This window comes from Austrofundulus limnaeus, unplaced genomic scaffold, assembly GCF_001266775.1.
Source record: "Austrofundulus limnaeus strain Quisiro unplaced genomic scaffold, Austrofundulus_limnaeus-1.0 Scaffold1309, whole genome shotgun sequence".
NCBI classification, from domain to species: domain Eukaryota; kingdom Metazoa; phylum Chordata; class Actinopteri; order Cyprinodontiformes; family Rivulidae; genus Austrofundulus; species Austrofundulus limnaeus.
In genome coordinates this window covers 1-20,585 of record NW_013953711.1, presented here as the reverse complement: position 1 = coordinate 20,585, position 20,585 = coordinate 1, and the positions used below count along the sequence as shown (strand labels likewise).

At 39.3% G+C, this 20,585-nt stretch overlaps 1 protein-coding gene across 1 annotated transcript; it reads left to right on the top strand.

Annotated features, from left to right (window-relative positions):
- Window positions 1-3,192: 3,192 nt before the first annotated feature.
- On the top strand, window positions 3,193-20,241 carry LOC106534931 (pre-B-cell leukemia transcription factor 1; the record flags this gene model as incomplete). Its single annotated transcript, XM_014031739.1, is given in 4 exon segments — window positions 3,193-3,358; window positions 9,008-9,120; window positions 10,892-10,981; window positions 18,313-20,241. Coding segments are annotated over 4 exon segments (384 nt in total). The 3' UTR covers window positions 18,406-20,241.
- Window positions 20,242-20,585: the final 344 nt, after the last annotated feature.

The following is a 20,585-nucleotide window of genomic DNA, read 5'->3' as shown; positions in this document are numbered from 1 at the left end:
CCCCCACCCTTACTTTCCCCTGACCTCTGACCGGGTCACACCAGCACCAAGCTAAGTGCTGGACGGAGCTCGCCTCACTGGATAACTGTCAAAAATACTGTGTTGCAACCTTTCTGGGGACGTCCAGGACACAACATGAAAGAGATCCATCTTCTTCACAACTCAAACAGCCGCAAAGACAAGTTGATGATGATGATGATCATGATGACCATAGATAGAAATTGCTTTACTGGTGTTTGTGTGTGGAGTTTCACCAACTTCAGGGTGGGCTGAATCCAAAATAACAAATTATCTTTATTTAATCCACTTACCTATGCAAAAGATATAAAAATAAAAAGAACCAAAAGACAATTTCTTACCGTCCTAAACTAACAAAAACATCAGAAAGAGATTTTAAAGAAAAAAGGCAGCCCAGTCCCACAGACCTGAACAGCAGCTGTTTATGTTGACGTGACACAGCTGGCTGGGACACACAGAAGAAGGACAACTGGGATTGGGCAATGTTAGCAAAAAGATTTATCACGATTAATTGTGACATTTAGCCAATAACAGTTATGATGATTAATGTTTTTTACCCTATATTCTATTCTTCTTCTTACAAATCATCAAACTAACGTCTTCATTTGAACAAGGTCAAATAGTTACGTGGCTGTGAATTGAAACCCACCTTTTTCCCATTGGGGAGTGGCAGCAGATCTTTGGTAACATAATACGCCACGGCCCACCCTAAGATATCTCCTTCCTTAGTCGTTCATAAGAGACAGATTGACTGAGTGAATCATGGATTCACAGCTGAGTAGATTTGTTTCCACCATTCTCTGGAGGAGAGTTTGTTGTAGCTGACGTTGTGGCCTCAATTTGTATTTTCTAGCTTTCCTTGTTCTCCAGTTTATGGTGGCATTTAAGGTGATTAAAAAAATTTGTAGTGTTAGCATTAGCTGCTCCGCACCACCTTCTGTAATTGGGTCTATGCACTCTTGATAGTGACAGTGTCGCACACAAAATTAAGTCGTCATTGCGCGGCACTAATTACAAAGTGGCAAATATTACAGGATTTATTTGTGTATCATGTGATACCTGTTTTTTTTAGCTTAAAAAGCATCAAAAATCGAATCCACATGTATAATGCTACCCCTAATTTCCTACAGTAGGGGTACCTACTGTCGCACGACACCTGTAAAGTCTTGTGGGCATGTTTGCTAATGCGGAGTTTGCTTCTGCATGTACCTAAAAATAGTCCACCTTCAAACAACAATCATGCAACTGACAAACACGTCTTTCCATCTTCACAGTTAACAAGAAAAAATAAAACAAGTTAGTCATCCAACAACACAAACGTCTCTTCCAACACCTGATACATCTTCAAGTGAAAATACAACCACTGTTTTCATATGCTTATCTATGCTCGACATATTCAACAGTGGGAGAAATTATGATGATTTATCCACCTTTACACATTATTTCAGTTATTTACAGGGGTTAGACAATGAAACTGAAACACCTGTCATTTTAGTGTGGGAGGTGTCATGGCTAAACTGGACCAGCCTGGTGGCCAATCTTCATTAATTGCACATTGCACCAGTAAGAGCAGAGTGTGAAGGTTCAATTAGCAGGGTAAGAGCACAGTTTGGCTCAAAATATTGCAATGCACACAATATGGGTGACATACAAGAGTTCAAAAGAGGACAAATTGTTGGTGCACGTCTTGCTGGAGCATCTGTGACCAAGACTGCAAGTCTTTGTGATGTATCAAGAGCCACAGTATCCAGGGTAATGTCAGCATACCACCAAGAAGGACCAACCACGTCCAACAGGATTAACTGTGGATGTAAGAGGAAGCTGTCTGAAAGGATGTTATGGTCTAAAACCAGGTGTTTCAGTTTCGTCTAAACCCTGTATGAAGCCTTGAACCATCTATGCCAAGCAAAAGAACGGTTTGGATATCTTCCACCTTCGTTGCCTCCGATGCATCCTTAACATCAAATGGCTGGACAGAGTCTCCAATGCCATGCTCACTAAGTATTAAACCTCCTCTTCCAGCATCGGTTCTGCTGGCTCGACCATGTGCGCCACATGCAGGATGGTCACATTCCCAAGGACATGATGTATGGCGAGCTAGGCACAGGACATCGTCCAGCAGGCCTCCCAGCACTGCGCTTTAAGGATATCTGCAAGCAAGACCTCAAAGCAACTAGCATCGACCCACAAAATTGGGAACATGTTGTAATAGACAGATACGACTGTCGACAGCTTGTCTGCGAAGGCATCAAAAAGAGTGAGGAGCACCACATCGAGCAGCTGAAAGTCAGATGACAACAAAGGAAAAAGATTCAGCAGTCGCAGACGATTATTTCCCCAACATCTTATGTCTGTGTCTACTGTGACCATGACTGTCGTGCAAGGATAGGACTGCTGAGTCACTCAAGATGTTGCCTCCAGTGCGATGGAAAGTGACCAATGAAGGCACTATCATCATCTTCTGAGATGGACGGATGCTGAAAATATATGCAAAAATACTGAAATATTTTGTGGTAGTACATGAGCAAAAAAAAAATCTTTCAAAATTTTGACCCCCTGACTTCATGGATAATTTTTTGGGGTCACATTTTTAGAATTATACACATAAATACAAAAACTGATGACAGTTTTTCTGACCATTAATTGCATACAATACGGTTTTGCCCAACCCTACACCACACTAAATGCTAACTTTCATTTTGTGGGCCAGTGGTTCATAAATAATAATGTGCCACAGACTCTCACTGCAAATATATTCAAGCAGACGCTACCAGCAGAGAAGGCACGGCACATCCTGCTGTTGTTTTTAACAAATACACAGTATTAATTATTTTAGTTGTACCTAAATCATTGTCTGATTCGGGTATGATGTGGGCAGAATTGGACAATGTAATAATTTGTTTGGCCAAGAATACAGTTTTGCAAGCCGTGCACATAAAAACAGGATGTAATTTTTAAAAATTGGACAAACACAACACGTATTACTTATTGGTAACTTGACCACAAACTGTGTATTTTCTTTCTTATTTCCTTTTTTGAATCAGCAACAATGCCCATGCAAGTCAAAAAACCCACAATTTTTATTAATGCTTGGTTTGTTTTGGTTGGTTGTTTTTTTTTAGGATTTGTGTGGTTCCCTGTCTCTCAGAGTGAACTGTGCTCTTTTGTTTGTCTGCTCAGGTTTCCAACTGGTTTGGGAATAAACGAATCAGATACAAGAAAAACATTGGTAAGTTCCAAGAAGAAGCCAACATGTATGCTGCGAGAACTGCCGTGAATGCGGCTAATGCATCCTCACATGGAAGCCAAGCAAATTCTCCTTCCACTCCAAACTCTGCAGGTGAGACAGGAAGTCCCTGGCTGTGCTAGGGTTAGACATGTACTTCCTCTCTGTGCATCACGCGAGAAATGCAAGGCTTTTTCAGTGCTGATGCTAGCATTTGTAAAGGATAATTCACTGAAGACGGTTCTTGTAAATCGAACTTGCCTTTTTTTTTCTCTGGTAATGCACATAATTTTTTTCATAAATACATTCAATGTTTCCCCTCAATAAGTACCCAGCTACAGCTCTAGAGCAACCTCGAGCAAAGCTTTACCAGAGTTTAGCCAACCTGAGCCCAGCAGCAAGTCTCCAAATGCTTGGTTCCTATTTTTCTTGTTCTCAGTAACCATATTCTTCATGTATGTCTTTTAACGCTGTATTAATCATGATCTGTTCTCAAAAGATAAGTCTGGTGATATTCTAAATTTTAAAAAACATTATTTTCTCATGAATAAAGTGACTCTGTTAATGTTTACACAGCTGATATTATCAGTCAGCCTGGGCTGAGAGTCATTATTGTTACTGTAGCCATTAGCCATGCTGCTCTTTATAATGAATATTTTTATTTTCAGATCAAATAGCTTAGTGGAAATAATGAAAATGTAAAGGAATCACAATAAAACGTTTTCACTTATGATAAAAGTGCTGACTAAAATGTAATCTCTGTCACTGGAGCATTCTCTGGAACTGTTAGACAACTTTGTATTTTTCAAGCTCTACAAGGAAAATGTAGCTTAAAGTTAGAAATAGCTAACCATTATCATTTGGAGATTGACTTCATGGGGAAACTTTTTACGTGTAATAAATATTGAACTACTGAAAAACACCAGACTTATCTTTTAAACCCTTTTGGAGAAATGCTTTGTTTGCTGTCCTACTTTACATAAATGTAGCCTAGCCTAGCATGACCAGGAGAGTCGTTTTTAGTGGCCTAAATGAAAAACCTTCCTCAATCAGTCCAGCATGCTTTTTTTACAAGTTTTATCCTGTCTGAAGAAAATAAAATGTAGTCACTTAAAATAGTTTATTGTAAAAATAGTACTGAAGCAGGGTCCGTGTACTTTTAGGTCATTTGTTTTTTAATTTTAAAAACAGATGGCTAAAAGCAGCAGAAGCTCCAGGAAACAGTTTGAATCATCAGTGATAGACAAACGATCAGCTGACACCTGCGAAAGAAGAGTAAAACATGTTTATTCATCCTCTTATTTAAGCTAGACTAGCTTTTATTAACAAAAACATGTAGTAGTGTGCAGTTAGCTCTGACAAGGTAACCTCAGTCATGTTCATAACATAACAGGACAAAAATGATGAACTGTTAACTAATGAAACATATAACCTTTGTTGGAAAAATATGCGTTGTTCAAAATGGTATGTCCGAATAAACAGGATTCAGCTGGATTTCTTGTTAAAACTTTATTTTTGATATTCTGACTCCAATCAGGTTCTTTCAGCGCTCAGCAGCACAGGCCTCAGCGTACAACCTTGGGCCAAATCAAAACAAACACGGGAGTTCTGCTCTGAGCAGACACTCTGCAAAAAACACTGACAACTTCTTTCTACTATAATAATGAATTCAGCTTATAATGTACATCTCTTCCTGGTTACAATCCAGAGGTGTTACCTTTTACATCAGACATCAGAACATCACTCAGTTTTGTTTAGGCTAAGAGAAAGAACACATGGTAACACACCAACTCTTGTTCTGTTATGGCCTTAAAGCTGTAATGATCAGAAAGTATAAAATACTAAACTGAATCTAATATTCAATTAATAATCAGTTACAAAATTTCTTCAATCCCTCTCTTGACATATATAAAATATGTCAAAACTATAAGAAATTTTATGAAAACTTTATAAAGAGAAGTTATAACATCTGTTGTTACATCAGGATATTTCNCAGGATATTTCTAAACATTTCCCAACCCCAGAAATTCAATTTTTAATCCTCCCAGACATAAAAATATTCATCATCAGGGATGAGACTCATAATGCTTTCTTTCCACTCWTGTTTCTTCTTCTCTGTCCATTTATTTTTATTCCTCATCCAAAGGTTCTGTAGCTTTGTGTGATAATCTGAACGCTSMTGTTCTCGTTTCACAGGGTCTTCAAAGCGGTCTCCGATCCTGTATACTTTTTTCTTGGATGTAGGTTTTACATTCTCATTCTCAGTTGATGGTTTGGGTTCCTCAGGTGGAGAAGAAGTGGACAGTTTTTCTTCAGTTGTAGGCTGGGGGAACACATTTTCTGGTTCCACTGTTTGTGATGATGATGAGTCCAGATGTTCTTCCAGTTCAGCAGCTTGAAGTAACTCCCCTCTCTGTGGTTCTGGTTCTGGTTCAGCCACTTGCACATTGTTTTCCATTGGTGTCTCAGTTTGCACCTGTTGTCCTTCAGCCTCAGACGTCAGCTGATCACTCTCCTGTAGTTTGGTTCCAGTCGGAACTTGGTTCAGGAAATACTTCATGTTTGAAGCTAACAGCTCTGCTCCAAGTCTATTTAGAGTCATTCCATCAGACTTGAAGAGATGTTTTCGTTCCCAGAAGAGATCAAAGTTGTCCACAAAACTCACAGAGTGGTCAGCACAGAGCTTTTCCAAAAAACCATTAAGAGCCAACAGTCTGCTGAACCTCTCAGCTCCTCCTCTGGCTGCAGGAACTGACCCACTGATGAACACATCCATGTTGATTTTCTTAACTGCATTCAGCAGCTGAATAAAATCCTTCTTCAGGATTTCTGACTGTTGATTCATTACTTCATCACTACCTGTATGAATGATGAGCTTCTTCAGAGTTGGATATTCTGCTGTTATTTCCAGAATCTTCTCTGTGAGGTCAGACACTTTATCAGCAAAACTCAGAACTTTGACTTTTTTCTTGTTCCAGAAGCCTCTGATCTCATTCACCATTTTATCTGTGATGATCACCATTTCTTGATTCTTGAAAGACTCTCTTTGGACTTGTTTTGGCTTTGAGCTGGATCTGGATCTGGTCTCAGGTCCCTGTCTGAGGTCAGCAGATGAACTTTGTTCAGACTCAGTTTCTTCCAGTGGTGTGAATCTGTTTTGAAGAAACACTGCTTCATTTCTCTGGCCGTTATCAGTTGTTTTGATTCCAGCCTGTCGCTGCTTTCTTCTTGCGGGAGGAGAAAAAACATTTCTCTGTAACTCTGGCCATTCGATGTCATCTAAGAGATGAATCCTTCCTGAGAGATTTTTTGGTCTGGCACCAACAGAGTTCCATACAGCTTCACCCTCAGAAGCAGCTCCCATCTCCTCTCCATGTTGATCTCTCATCTCAGCCTTCTCACCCATTCGAACACATGTTGAGTTCTCCAAAGCATTCATCTCCTCCAGATGATGAATCTTGAGCTCCAACACCATCACCTTTTGGAGAAGCTGGCAGAAATCCTCTTTGGAAAAGTAAGGAGGCATCTTGAAGCTGTTCTGTACTCACTCTCAACAGCTGATGTTTCAAAAATCTTCTCAGGTTCTTCAACAGCCAAAAATAAAATCCAATGTTCTCTGCGTATTCAAGATCATCCATCACGTCGGGGTCACCAAATTGTTGGAAAAATATGCGTTGTTCAAAATGGTATGTCCGAATAAACAGGATTCAGCTGGGTTTCTTGTTAAAAACTTTATTTTCAGTCCTCTGACTCCAATCAGGTTCTTTCAGCGCGCAGCAGCACAGGCCTCAGCTTACAACCTTGGGCCAAATCAAAACAAACACAGGAGTTCTGCTCTGAGCAGACACTCTGCAAAACACTGACAACTTCCTTCTACTATAATAATGAATTCAGCTTATAATGTTCATCCCTTCCTGGTTACACCCCAGAGGTGTTACCTTTACGTCAGACGTCAGAACGTCACTCAGTTTTGTTTAGGCTAAGAGAAAGAACACATGGTAACACACACACACACACACTAACTCTTATTCTGTTATGGCCTTAAAGCTGTAATGATCCCTAACCCTATAAAATACAAAACTGAATCTAATATTCAATTAATCAGTTACAAAATTTCTTCACCTTGATGGTTTTCACCTGAAAATTTTGACTAAGTTTGTGTCTGCAGCCTCCTCAGACACGAGCGTTTGCTGTTGCAAAGAACAACGTACCATCTTTTAATTTTTTTTTTATTTTACTGTTATTTAGTATTGAAGTAACTTTACACTTACTGTATTTATACATGTATAATACTATGGTTATTGATGATTCGATTTTTTAAGATTTTAAGCTAAAACAAATATCGTATTATACATGAATAAATACGGTAACTTTAATATTACACACAAAGTGGTCAATGGGAAAGTTTATCTGATGCCACAAAAACAGATTTAGTCTGATATTTTTTAGCAGGAGTTAGCTGGAGCTTCAGGTGATTTTAGCAGGTGAAGAGTAGTGTTGAGTTATTTTGACAACGGTGTTAAACTTCCACTTTGAGAAAAATAATAAGACAGGCGGCCTATGATTAAATGATATGATAAAGTTGAATTAATATAAGCTTTCGGGTTTTTTTCAATATCTGTTTTTAAAATGAAAAACGAATGACCAAAAAGAGTTTACCTGTCTTTTTGATAATTATTATTAAGGCTAATTAGTGTAGCCTGCAGTTTATTTAACCTTAAGATGGTCTTTGTGGGGGGAAATCAGCCACACATTTATTTATTTATTTATTTTAAAAGAAGCCTTTTCTGCAGCTGTAGGTTGCTGTCAACCCGGTCTCCATCTCATCCAACAAATTTATTTTAACTCAATATAAAGAACATAAACACATTTGCATTGTGAATATTAAAGTGTAAATATTTGATACAAAACACGCACGACTTATGCAGCCGGTCATGGTGGCTGATCGCGCTGCTGCAGCCTGCCTAGTCTGTCCAGTTCTGTGAAAGTAAAAAACAAAGCACACACACTGGTGTTGTGCACAATAAAGTTTGATGAATAAATAACTCTTTGACCGACAGCGACCAAGTCATACAAGCTTGACCAAAAACAGGGCCCAAATATAATGAGGAGCCATGAAGGATCGTCCCAAACTCAGGGCAGAAACCTTCTTAAAAATTGTTTTTAATCTGTTTGGGCCTCCTAATGGGGAACAATGCATTATGAAATGTTGTAAAACAAATAAATCGTGCATTTAGAAAAATTTAATTAAGAGGTTTTATAAGCCTATAGTGTTATAAGGAACTGAAATTTAAAAAGTACAGTAATTTAAATTGACATTTTTTTATTTCAGGCTGAAATTTTAAAAAAATGTTCTCGTTCACGAATAAATATGTTAATAAATAATATTTTTCAGCAGTTCTGTAAGGTGTTTGATTTTTCCCCACAGTTATAAAGCTAAAGGACAGTTTGAGGGTTAACCACATGAAGCTTTGACGCACACCTGTAAACCTTTGATAGAACAACCAATGAGTGCACTTCTAATGATGTTGGACAGCTTTTTCTGATTCTCCTCTCTTGATGTACAAATTATCTGTCTGTTCGTGTCTTCGGTATCTCTACACACCTTAGAGCTTCCCTGTTCTCCTGTAGTTTCCCACCTCTGCTCCTGTAATCTAACAGAACGCGTGGATGCTAGCTAACCTCTGCATGCTGCTGCTGCTGCTGCTGCTTGGACTGGCTTTCTGTCTCTCTGTGATTCCACTGCTCCTTCTGTCCCTTTAGGTTCTGCTGGCTCTTTTAACATGTCAAACTCCGGGGACTTGTTCATGAGCGTGCAGTCTCTCAATGGGGACTCGTACCAGGGGGCTCAGGTGGGAGCCAACGTGCAGTCGCAGGTAGGGCTCAGCAGAGGAGAGGATGCAGGGCAGGTTCATTGTTGTAAATACAACTCCTAATTGTAATTATTATCACTCTGCTGCTTGTGAATTTTCCACTGTTAATATTTTTTGTGCTGTTTGTGTGCAAACGTACCAAAGAAATGTGATGAAGTCACAGCGAAACCAACAGCCTGTCCAGTTTTATCATTTTAGTCCACAGTCATAAACTCAGTTGTTTTCTCATTAATGATCAGAATCATGTTTGTTTTCTGACTATGTTAAAGGAAATGAAGCTGTGTATGATTGCTAAGTTAGTGAAGAGTTTTTGCTGATCTTAACGTTTCCAATCAATTTTATTGTTTTAACATTTTGTTAAGTCGTTCATATTTGAGGAAGTTTTTACTTGAGCATATCCGATTGGTTTTGTCTTGGTATAGAATAAAAAAAAATACATTTTTATGTTTTTCTTATCTCATTAAACTTGATTTGCTCCAGTGGTCAGAACAAGCATTGCAAGCCAATGTACAGCTTAAAACCTAAACTCACATTTTATTGGATGCCATGTGCTTTTAAGGACAGTGTGAGTTTTCATTAATGAAAAATTATCAGGGGAAATCATAGCCTACAAGTAAGGTATTGTGCAAAACATGCAGTATGTTGTAGATTTTTGTGCAACTGTTATTTGTTTATACAGTTCTTTATTAAATTTGTTAACTTCTTTTTTGCTGCCTTTGCAAATATACAACACTTGTTAGACTTATTTAAAAAAACATGAATCCTCCCACAATACTTTTTGTAAAAGCTAAAATTTAAGAGTTAATATTACCATTTATTTCCCCTTGATTGGCTGTTAAATCTAGATGACAATTTGTCCTCTGCACAGATTCACCATAGTCCCTATTCAGTTTGGTTTGCTTATATAACAAAGGAAGACTCTATAAATCATAATTTCTATTCATATATATATATATATATATATATATATATATATATTATAACACATTGGTGACAGTGGAAAGAAATGACTATTTTAACAGGAGGAAACTTCTAGCAGAACTGTGGTCAAGATGGGTGGCCATCTGCTTCCACCAGTTTGGGTTTTAGAGAACAGGAAAGAGACCCAGATAAACAATGAAGACTGGTCCAGGTGTGGTTTCTGTGGTAGAACAATAAGAAAAAGATAGATGAATGTCAGCAATGGAGAAAAGGGAGAGTAAAGACATTAGAGTGAGTGAATGTGGTCATTTTGCCCTCCAGCAGGCTAAACGAAGGGATACCTCAAGAAAACACAAGCCAACCTGAACTATAGGATTTATCAAAAAGGAAAGTCATAAAGTAGACAGAGTGTCAGCCTCACTGACAAAAAAGTGGAATTTGGATCCACAAGAGAGGAGTTTGATAACTGAAATCTCTGCCTCCCATTCTGTTTTTATAAACTCTAGGAAGCACAAGCAAACCTGCAGTCCATTCCGAATAATATGAAACAATGAATGTAAGGCAGAACTTGATCGTTGAGAGCTTTTTAAGTTAGAAGCAAGGTTTAAATTTTTTGCTCAGGAGTCAGCGTAGGAAAAAAATCTAAAAGTTGTGCTCATTAGGCATTTTTTTTAGCCAACAACAAAGCTTTTATTTATTCTGGGTGCTCCTTGTTTTCTGTGATGGAGCCTGTAATCTCCAAGGACATACCCTGCAGCAGTGTTGTCTCTTCCTGTTGTCCTTCTCTCTGTTCTCGTGTGCTTTTATGTGTTGACTCTGACCTTGCTTTGTCTGCTGTTTCTGAATGTTTCAGGTGGATACCCTTCGCCATGTTATCAGTCAGACAGGCGGATACAGTGAAGGACTCACAGCCAACCAGATGTACAGTCCACAGGGCATCAATGTAAGCATTCCCCTCTCTCCGCTCTCTCTCCCTACCAATTATTTTAGAGCCATAGGGCTCAGAATGCCACTTAGTGGGACTTGTCTCAGCTCCATGGTCACCTAGTTGATTGCTTCTGTTTCGCTAGTGCCATGGGCAACACACTGCTTTGGTTCTGGCCACACACACACGTATACACACACACACACACACACACACACACACACGTATACACACACACAGAGCCACCTTCTGAGGCTGTCACATTCAATCAGGTACGGCTAAACACCTGCAGTTGCACACAGCCAGCCACTGAGAGAGCTAAACAAACAGGTGACACCTTCGGGAGCCTCTGCCCACCTGACCCATCGTTAGCGGTCTCAGAGCCAGCAGCTGCCATTAATGCTTCCCCAGGAGGCGACTCCACAATGTCTCTGTAAATGAAACTTAATGCTGCTGGAAACTAGCGCTGGGCGATATGATCAAAATTTTATATCACGGTATTTTCAGTATTTTCACTGGTTTCACTGTATTTGACGGTATTTTTCTTTTCATCACAGCTCAGCTGATAATAAAATGTACAAACCCTGCTTATTGACTTTTTTTCTTTTGCTGTACCTCTGTCTGTGTCTCTGTTTCCCTCCTCTGTGTCTGTTCTTCTCTGACTGGTGGTTGGAGACAGTAGTCATGCATTTTGGTCCAGTCGTGAAGGAGGAGGGTTAAGAAAAGATTATGATCGGGTTTGTTGTTTTATGTTATTTATTAAAGCTTGTCAGCAMGACTCACCTTGCACACCAGTCAATTCCAACTCCACTACTAACTACTTCCTGCAGGCTTTTCACAATAGAACCACGTTAAGTCTCCATCAGCATAACGTCTCCATATTAACTAACCGCGTTAAATCTAACTGTGCACGTCACTGAAGAGGTGTTTACTACATTCAGCGACGGCGAAAACTGTATGTTTTTTTTAAACGTCAGTCAATATAAGCAGCGGAATCGCCACCCGCGGCTGCAACTAGCTGCTCCAAACATTAGCATGCTAACGCACATAGCGGTGCAGCAAGGAAAAATGTCCCCCGGGAAACAACAGTTCACTGGCGGCCGCGACGAAACGTTCCGCTATTTAAACCGGAATGTCCGGTATTCAAAAAATTCATATCATAACAAAAATAAAAACCGGTATTCGGTACAAAACGGTATACCGCCCAGCACTACTGGAAACCCCTCCTCGTGTGCCAATTTATCATCGTCTGCCGCCAAAAGACGAAGGCACAGCTAACCAAACCGTTAGCGTCACTAACCACGTATCTGCTGAACAAGAATCTTAGCTCCGCTAACACTAAAGCGCTAAACAGATAAAAGATTAGATGAAGCTAGCAGTAGTCGCTAAGATGATTTTCAGTTTGTCTCACACGTGTTCATCTCCTTAAGTTGAAGACTGTAGCTGTGTTTCCAATGACCATGAAAATGAGCAAATTAGAATTTCGAAAATAAATTTGCTCAATGGAAAGACAAAATGTTTTTGCGCTAGGATGAGGTGGTTTTTCGGCCATATCAAAATTGGTGTTTCGCAAAACTGCAATGGAAACACTTTTTTTGCATCACAGGAGTCACGTGATCAAAAACCAGCTGTTTCTACTGGCGAAACGACGACAACGAAGAAGACAACAGGAAGTAGAAGTTGTAGTAAAATCACCAAAGTTGTAAAAGAAAGTAGTAAACTCACCGACTACAATTTCCCAAAAATGCTGCATTAGTAGCCTCTCCCAAGTATAAGGGGCTTGTCACTGGAAAGCCTCGATAAGACGCCGACATCTCCTCTGATGATGAGCGCTAGTGCCATGGTAGCAATTATGCATGTGTTTACATCCATCGCCGCCATGTTTGTGATGACTTATCGCGAGAACAAACGTATTCACACATGACTTTAACGGCATTTCTTACTTAATGGAAACACCGCAATTGCAAAACTGTGTATTTTTGACATTAACAGAATATCGATAAAGTTTTGCGCACATTTGCAATGGAAACGCAGCTAGTGACACGATTGATGTGAGTTATTGATAGTTTGTATTTTTATAAATACAGTTTGAAGTTAGTCAATCAACACATAGCAAATACTTTCTCTATCCTATTTTATATGTAGTCAATTTTAGTATTTGTTTTTTAAACATTAATTTTTTTTTTCTTTTTGACGCTCATAGTTTTTGAAGTTTGGCTGCTAAAGATGCTTGTAAAAATAGCAGTTTAACAGTTGTGAATGTTTTAGTGGACTTAAAATTAGTGGTTTCCAAAGTTAGCAAAAAAAAGGCTAACCGCTAAATGAAAAGCTAGTTTCTTATTAGCGAATTAGCAGAACTGTGCCCACCACAGGTAACAACACACACAAACCACAGGTAGAAACCTGTAGAAAGTAATCATCAGCTGTAGCTCCACAACTGATTATCTTTTGGAATCAACATGCTTCAAGATGGCTGCCACAGCCAACTGACTTTAAAAAACGAAAAAATGGATATAATAAGTTCTTTTTCACAGGTATTGAGCTAAACTCTGATGTGACTATAGCTAAGGGTCATTCACAAAGCATACTGCTAGGGCTACTCATTGTGAGAGAAGTCAACCATCTTTGTCTGTTAGCAAAATATCTCATAAAGCACTTAACAGATTTTAATGACATTTGTTTGGAGTTGATGCAATTCAACAAAGCCACAGCATCCAAATAACTTTGGAAACCACAATAACAGCTGCAATTCAGTCACAGTCACAGATGCAAACAATAAATCGACTTATGATTAATGATCAAATGATTTAAAAGTTCAATAAATAAGTTGAATAAAAATAATGTTTTATTCGATTAACTGGTAGCGTCACTTGGACGGACTGGATATGCCGTCTCTGAGACTCTGTTTCAATTTGAGTTTCAAACTTTAAACCAGATTTTAAATTGTGTTGCTAGGCCCAGTAGAGCTGAAGTCAGTGATAAATAATAATAAACGACACCTTTTTCGCCATCTTTTTTTCTGACCAGTTATTTATCAATCAGCAAAAGATCTGCAGGACGAAGTAAATAAAGACGTGATTATGATAGATATGTTCAAGTATGGCTGTTACTTTACATTGCTATCGTGTTTGAAATAAAAAAAATTGATTGATTGATTGATTGAAAGTTGAGTGAAGTCTGGCGCTGTTGATTAAATTTGTAATATTTAGCATGTTTGTTTTTATGCTTAGTGTGTAGTTCTCTTGATTCAAGAGAAAAACCAGGTTTTTAAGAAAATATCAGCTTATCAATTAACCCTTAGTCAATCGATAAGATCAATCAACTTTAGATTAATTCATTAATCGATAACTTGCATCCCTAGACCACAACACGTACTTTGAGCTTTTTGCTTAAAACTTTGGCGCTACCTGTTGGAGTCACTCATATTTGTCTGTTAGCAAAATATCTTGTGAACCATCTGATACATCTGGATCAAACGTTCAGAAAGTAAATCAGTGGAGGTACGTGTAGGTACAGTCCAATTCAAGATGGCTGCCACAGCTAGTTGACCCTCATCAGCACAAAAATACAACAGCTTTACAGATACTGAGCTACCATTTGATGTGGTAGAGGCCAGGCCGTTATTTTGTTTTTCATATTTTACAGACGAGTTTGGGTGTGGAAGTGGGGGTTGGGGAGGTTGTTTGTGGGGGGGCTCACTAGCTGGCGGCGGCGAACAGTAGGAAAATTCACAGCGACAAGCCGTGTCGTAAAGGGGAAAATCGATAAGACAGACACAAGGAGAGCAGAGTGTGGACTTGGGACAGCAATCCAAGCGCATTGCTCAGATCATGTTCCTGCCACATTAATGGCCCTGACAGCGAGCCACGCTGAGAGGACGAGGACGGTCACGGACGCGCTCGGGTTCCTCCGCTGTCACCATCGTGCCTCACTGGCCATATGATAATCAGATGAAATGTCTCCCGCATAGGAAAAAAAAAAAAAAAAAAACAGGGGACGTATATTCAAATTGGGCTGCTGTGCTCTCGTGCTGCAGCCAGCTGCGTGGAGCCCTGAGAGGCCGCTAACGTATTCAGGCCCTGTTCGTTCTCAGGCTTTTCACCTCAAACATGCAGTTCTCCTTGGATGCCTGCTTGCTCTACCACATCTTCCACTGCCACAACACACTGTGTTATTCACATTTAGAGTGTAAAAAAAAAGAAAAAAAAACACCTTGTGATGCATAATGTAAGAGCAGGATATGTGTCTGCCCCTCTGTTCGCCTGCCATTTATACAGCTATGGATGCAAAATAAGAGCTTTCTGCTCATTTAGTTATTATATTTAATTCCCTGCAACTCATTTTTGTTTTAAATATTTCTTATGTTTCTACCAGAACTTTTATGTTAACTGGTGCACAGATTTGTAAAGATTGTGAATGTTTAACATGTATATTTAGAACGATGAAACCCTAAACTGTACTGATAAGACGTAGATATATTTTTATCTAGAATTTTTTTTGTATAAGTTAAAGCACATAAACTAATAAATCATGTTCATTTATTGTTAGATACAGATTGTAAAAAAATTATATGTTTAAATATTTTTTAAAGGCTGTATATTGTTAAAAGCCTGGCATTCCTTGAAGGAATGTACATGACCTTGTTTCATATCAGAGATTGAGACTAAGATTATTTTATGCTGAAAAATAAAGAAGTAAATAACATTATGTGCAATGTTATGCATTTTCACAAGATTTTACCAACAGTCCATTATATGTGAATGACTCTCTGCTACAACCAGATTTAACTTCAGCTCAGTGTCTAATCCTGACCCTTAAATCTGTGATTTGTAAAAGGCATTGAATTGATCAATCTAAAAACAATCTAAAAATAAAATCTTAATTAGCTTTAAATTGTCTTAAATCAGTCTTTCAGTGATCTTAAAAATGTTAGCACATTGTAAGTAGGATGATTGTAGTCTCAAATATTAAAATAATTGGTAACATTTATTTATTTATTTTTAAATAATTTACCAAATCCCTCTCACAGCTAGTTTTACATTAAAATACACATCTAGCTAAAAGTGTTGCTGTTTTTTTTTTTAATTTTTCATTTAATTTTATTTTTGTGAAGTTGGTCTTAAATTAAAATTTTAATTGAGGTCTTAAAACGTCTTTTTTTTCTCTCTTTTAGATCATATTGCTCTTTTAAATCTGTGTGTTTTCATATTCTTTTCTTTAATTGCACCAAGAGGGGGCGCTGTAACCCAGTTTTGTTGTACAAATGTACAAGAACAATGCAGTGATGATAAAGGTTCACTGCAAATTGAACTTGCCTTAAGCTGCAGGAACCCTCTGTCAGTGCGCCCCAGGGCAGCTGTGGCTACAGTTGTAGTTTGCCATCATCAGTGTGTGAATGTGTGTGTGCATGGGTTAATGTCTGTAGTGTAAAGCGCTTTGAGTGTCCTGGATGGGTAGAAAGGCGCTATATCAGTACAGTCCATTTACCATTTACCATTTTATCCTGTGTAAAATGAGCTGAGTTAGAGCTACTTTCAGTTTGGTGGCGGCCACCTTGAACAGTTTGCTCTACAAGTTAATCAGTCATTGATGGATCACCAGTGATTATTTTATGACCATATTGTTCAAATCTGCTCATGGTTTGTGACGTACGTTGCTAGAAAAGTTCATTCCAAATAGTTATTAGCAACATTTTAAACAATCTGTCAGCATTCACCAAGTTTTATGGTCAATATTTATTTGTAAAACTGGCAGTTTTAGCCATCTTGAATTAGTTTGACTCTAAACATCAGTCAGTTGTAGATGTTCATCTAGTGATGGCCTTCTGACAGAGCCCCAGATGATATGTGGCCAACAGATAAACAGGGTTGAAGACAACAGTTAAAGCCAAAGTTTTAAGCAACGATTTTATGCAACGACCAGCTCTCACAGCGATAGGAATGAATCTCCGCTACTACCATGTCAAATTATCACTCAATATTTGTACATTTAGCTGAGTTTTAGCCATTTTTATGTTTTGTAAGGTTACCCGATTGTTGATGCATCACTGGCTGTACGTCTTCAACTGATTCGCTTTCAAACAAGAGCTGACAAGTCTCAAAAGTTCACACGAGATCGAGTAATTTACAAACTTTGACCAAAACAGCCACAATTTCTTAACTAATTTCATCAGAAAAATCTTAACATGTTTGAGTGGACGGGTCACCAGTAAACTGGCTGATCCACCATGCAAAGCTTCTAAGAGTTTACCTGTAACTCCTCAGACAAGAAGTCGCTCGGAGGAGAGACAAAATGTTTTTCAACAAAGGCTACGTTCACACTGCAGGCAAATCCGACCCAAATCCGATTTTTTTGACCCATCTGACTCATATCCGATTTTTTTATGACAGTCTGAACGAGACAAATCCGATTTTTTTCAAATCCGACCCAGGCCGTTTCAGTATGTGGTTTTAAATCGGATATATATCTGATGTTTTCAAAGTGACTGCAGTGTGAACGCTCATGTCACATTACATCTGACTTTTTCATCAGTGAGGAGGGGCTGAAGGATCGATAAGACACTAACCTGAAGTCTCGCTGTTTAAATCTGTAGCTCCGTGTGTTTACAGCTCCAAAACACAAGTCCAGTTGCTTCATCTTTTTACTTTTCATTTTCCACGTAGATAGTATGATAATAACGCTGTCCAGCCTGGGTCACGGAGAGTTTCGATCCTAAAGTTCGATACTTGGTCGATACTTTATTTCCAGCTCGTAGTTTCGTTAAAAAAACTGTCAGAGACAGGTTCAGATATAAACACTGAACTAAAGAAGCAGGTCAGATAATTATTTAATCGGCTCTGATTAAACAACAACTTCAGATTCGACGTGCTAAAAGTAGCATCCATGCTAGCTCTGTAAACAAACAAGCCGGCTGATGAGACGTCACGTCTTTTACTGCGCATGCGTGTCACATCAGTGCTGTGTAACGTTCACACAGGGGTCTGATGCAGGTCACATTAAAAATGTAATGTGAACGTTCACACAAAAAGATCGGATTTTTTCAAAAAATCGGAACTGAGCATTAAGACCTGCAGTGTGAACGTAGCCAAAGATGAACCCGTCCAAAGGACCTGACTCAACTTTGGTAGATTTTTGCCAGGATTATTGAGATACATCAGGATAAATGCACGGCACTGTTGCTCATTTGCAAACATGTTTTTATTGTCAAACGAATGGCTGTATGTTGAGCTAATCGTGCTCTGTTCCCGTCCAGGAAGTAGTCTGGTTACCAGCTGTGTTTCTTCCAGTATTTAACCAGGACCATCCCCTCACGTTGCACTGACTCACCAACGTTCCGTTTGTTGTTTCAGGCAAACGGTGGCTGGCCGGACGCTCCCACCCCCTCATCAGTGACTTCACCAACAGAAGGACCTGGAAGCGTTCACTCCGACACCTCCAACTGATCCTCCTTCCTCTGACTCCCACCTCCTCCTCAAGCCCCGCCCCCCCTCCAGTTGCATCCCCTCTAACTGAAACTCTTATCCATCGTTACCAGACTGGATGTGATGTGAGGCAGCAGGGTGCAGTTGGAGTCTGGGGGTTGATGCTTCCAAACATTACGAACAAGTCTCCCATCCGTCCGGACCACCGGTGCAGCACTACCAGCCTGCGGACGGCCTCCCGTTCACCCTTTGTACAGTTTCCACTCGATGTCCATGTTGCCTCTTTGTAATTCCTCCTTACATCATCAAACTCCCACCGTCAGCATCACGGTTTTCGCTCCGCCTCTCATGAAATGAAAACGCTCTCACTACCTCTATTCAGAACAAACCACACAACAAACACTCCAGAGGCTTCACTTTTACACATTTTTATAACGACCCCCACATCACACCCTGGCTTCTGTTCTAAACCTGGTGATCAGATCGTTTTCGATTTATCTGCAATGCCAAAGTTCAACCCTGGAGGTGAATTTTGTTCATATTTTTGTTGTTGCTTACTGCAGTCAGTAGGTTGTAATTCTGCTGGTGTAAATTCTCCATCATCACCGGGACGAGCGGGAAGTAAAATGTCTTCACGGATCAAAAAACTGCCTTCGATGAAACATTAGTCAGTTGATCAGTTTTCAGCCTTGATTCAGTTGTGGAGAACTCTTTATCCTCACAGTGGTAACAGTGTGAAAGTATTTCTACCCCTTGTGCCACACACTTCAGAGTACTTTGCTTGGATTATATGTGACAGGTCGACGCAAAGTATCAATACAGACAAAAGTGGAAGCAAAATGCTGCAAAGATTTTAACGTTTTTCCCAACGTGTAACGAGCAGCACAGGCACAGTTTTTAAAAGGTGTGAAACTTGTGTTTTCACCATTCCACTTAAAACGTGTTATCACTTCCAGCAACGTCTAAAACTGTGTTTGAATCTTCTCAAATGAAGTGAAATATTCTACCAGTGCAGTAAGACCATTGCATTTGGTAAGACTTGTTGGAATAAGGGAAGATTTCTAGGCTGACAAGATTAATAATCTGCTCTTGTTTCGTGTGTCAGTCTCAAAATAAGATCAAAGATACTTTTTGGCTCATATAAGAGTGTCAAACTAGGGTAGATGAACATTTAGTCTTTATTCTAATGCATCTCAGTAATCCAGGTAGAAAAAAATCAAAAAGAAAAAATAAGTAGGTCCTCTGGATGGGTTCTTCTTTAGTTAGTAATTACATTAAAAAGTTAGTTAGTAAAGAAGAACCCATCCAGAGGACCTACGTATTTTTTCTTTTTGATTTATTTATTCTAATTTCACTTTTTTAGTTGGGTCTCAGTGGTTGTTCTACACAGTATTGGCTCAGGAAGACTGGATACAAATGTCGGATTCTGATTTTTTTACTTGGAAAACGTTTTGACCACCTTGTATCATTTTCCTTCCACTTTATACTTACGAGCTAAAAGGCACATAAAATCCCTGTGAAATACTTTGAATTCAAGATGTGTGGATACTTTTTTCCTGTCAGATGGGAAATATTTGGAGCAAATTCAGTGTATAAGATCCGACATTGGCAGCAATAATAACACGACAGTAAGAGTTAAAGCACAATACTGACCCAACTAAAGAGGAGCTTTTGTAGAGCTTACAGAAGAAACAGGTTAACCAGATAAGCTATCGTACATTTTCTGTGTATCGGTGAGGTCACTGTAACCAAGTACTGGTGGGAACCCAACTGATCCCAAAAAGCAGACAGGTGTGGGCCAGGTCTGGTGTCAAGCTGGCACTGTTGGCTGACTGCTGGCATGGTAAGTGGTTTGTCAACCAGATTTGGGCCAGATCGGGCAATGATGGCACTGTTTTAATACGGAATGCCACAACTGGCCCAGTTGTTTGATTTCTGTGGCTCAAATCTGACAGTGCCACAACTGGCCCAGTTGTTTGGTTTGTGTGGCCCAAATCTGTTAATGCCTCAAGTGACCTGGTTGTGGTTTGGTTTATGTGGCCCAAATCTGACAGTGCCACAACTGGCCCAGTTGTTTGGTTTGTGTGGGTCAGATCTGACAAAACCACATCTGGCCCAGTTGCTTGGATTATGTGGCTCAGACCTGACAATGCCACAACTGGCCCAGTTGTTTGGTTTATGTGGCCCAAATCTGACAGTGC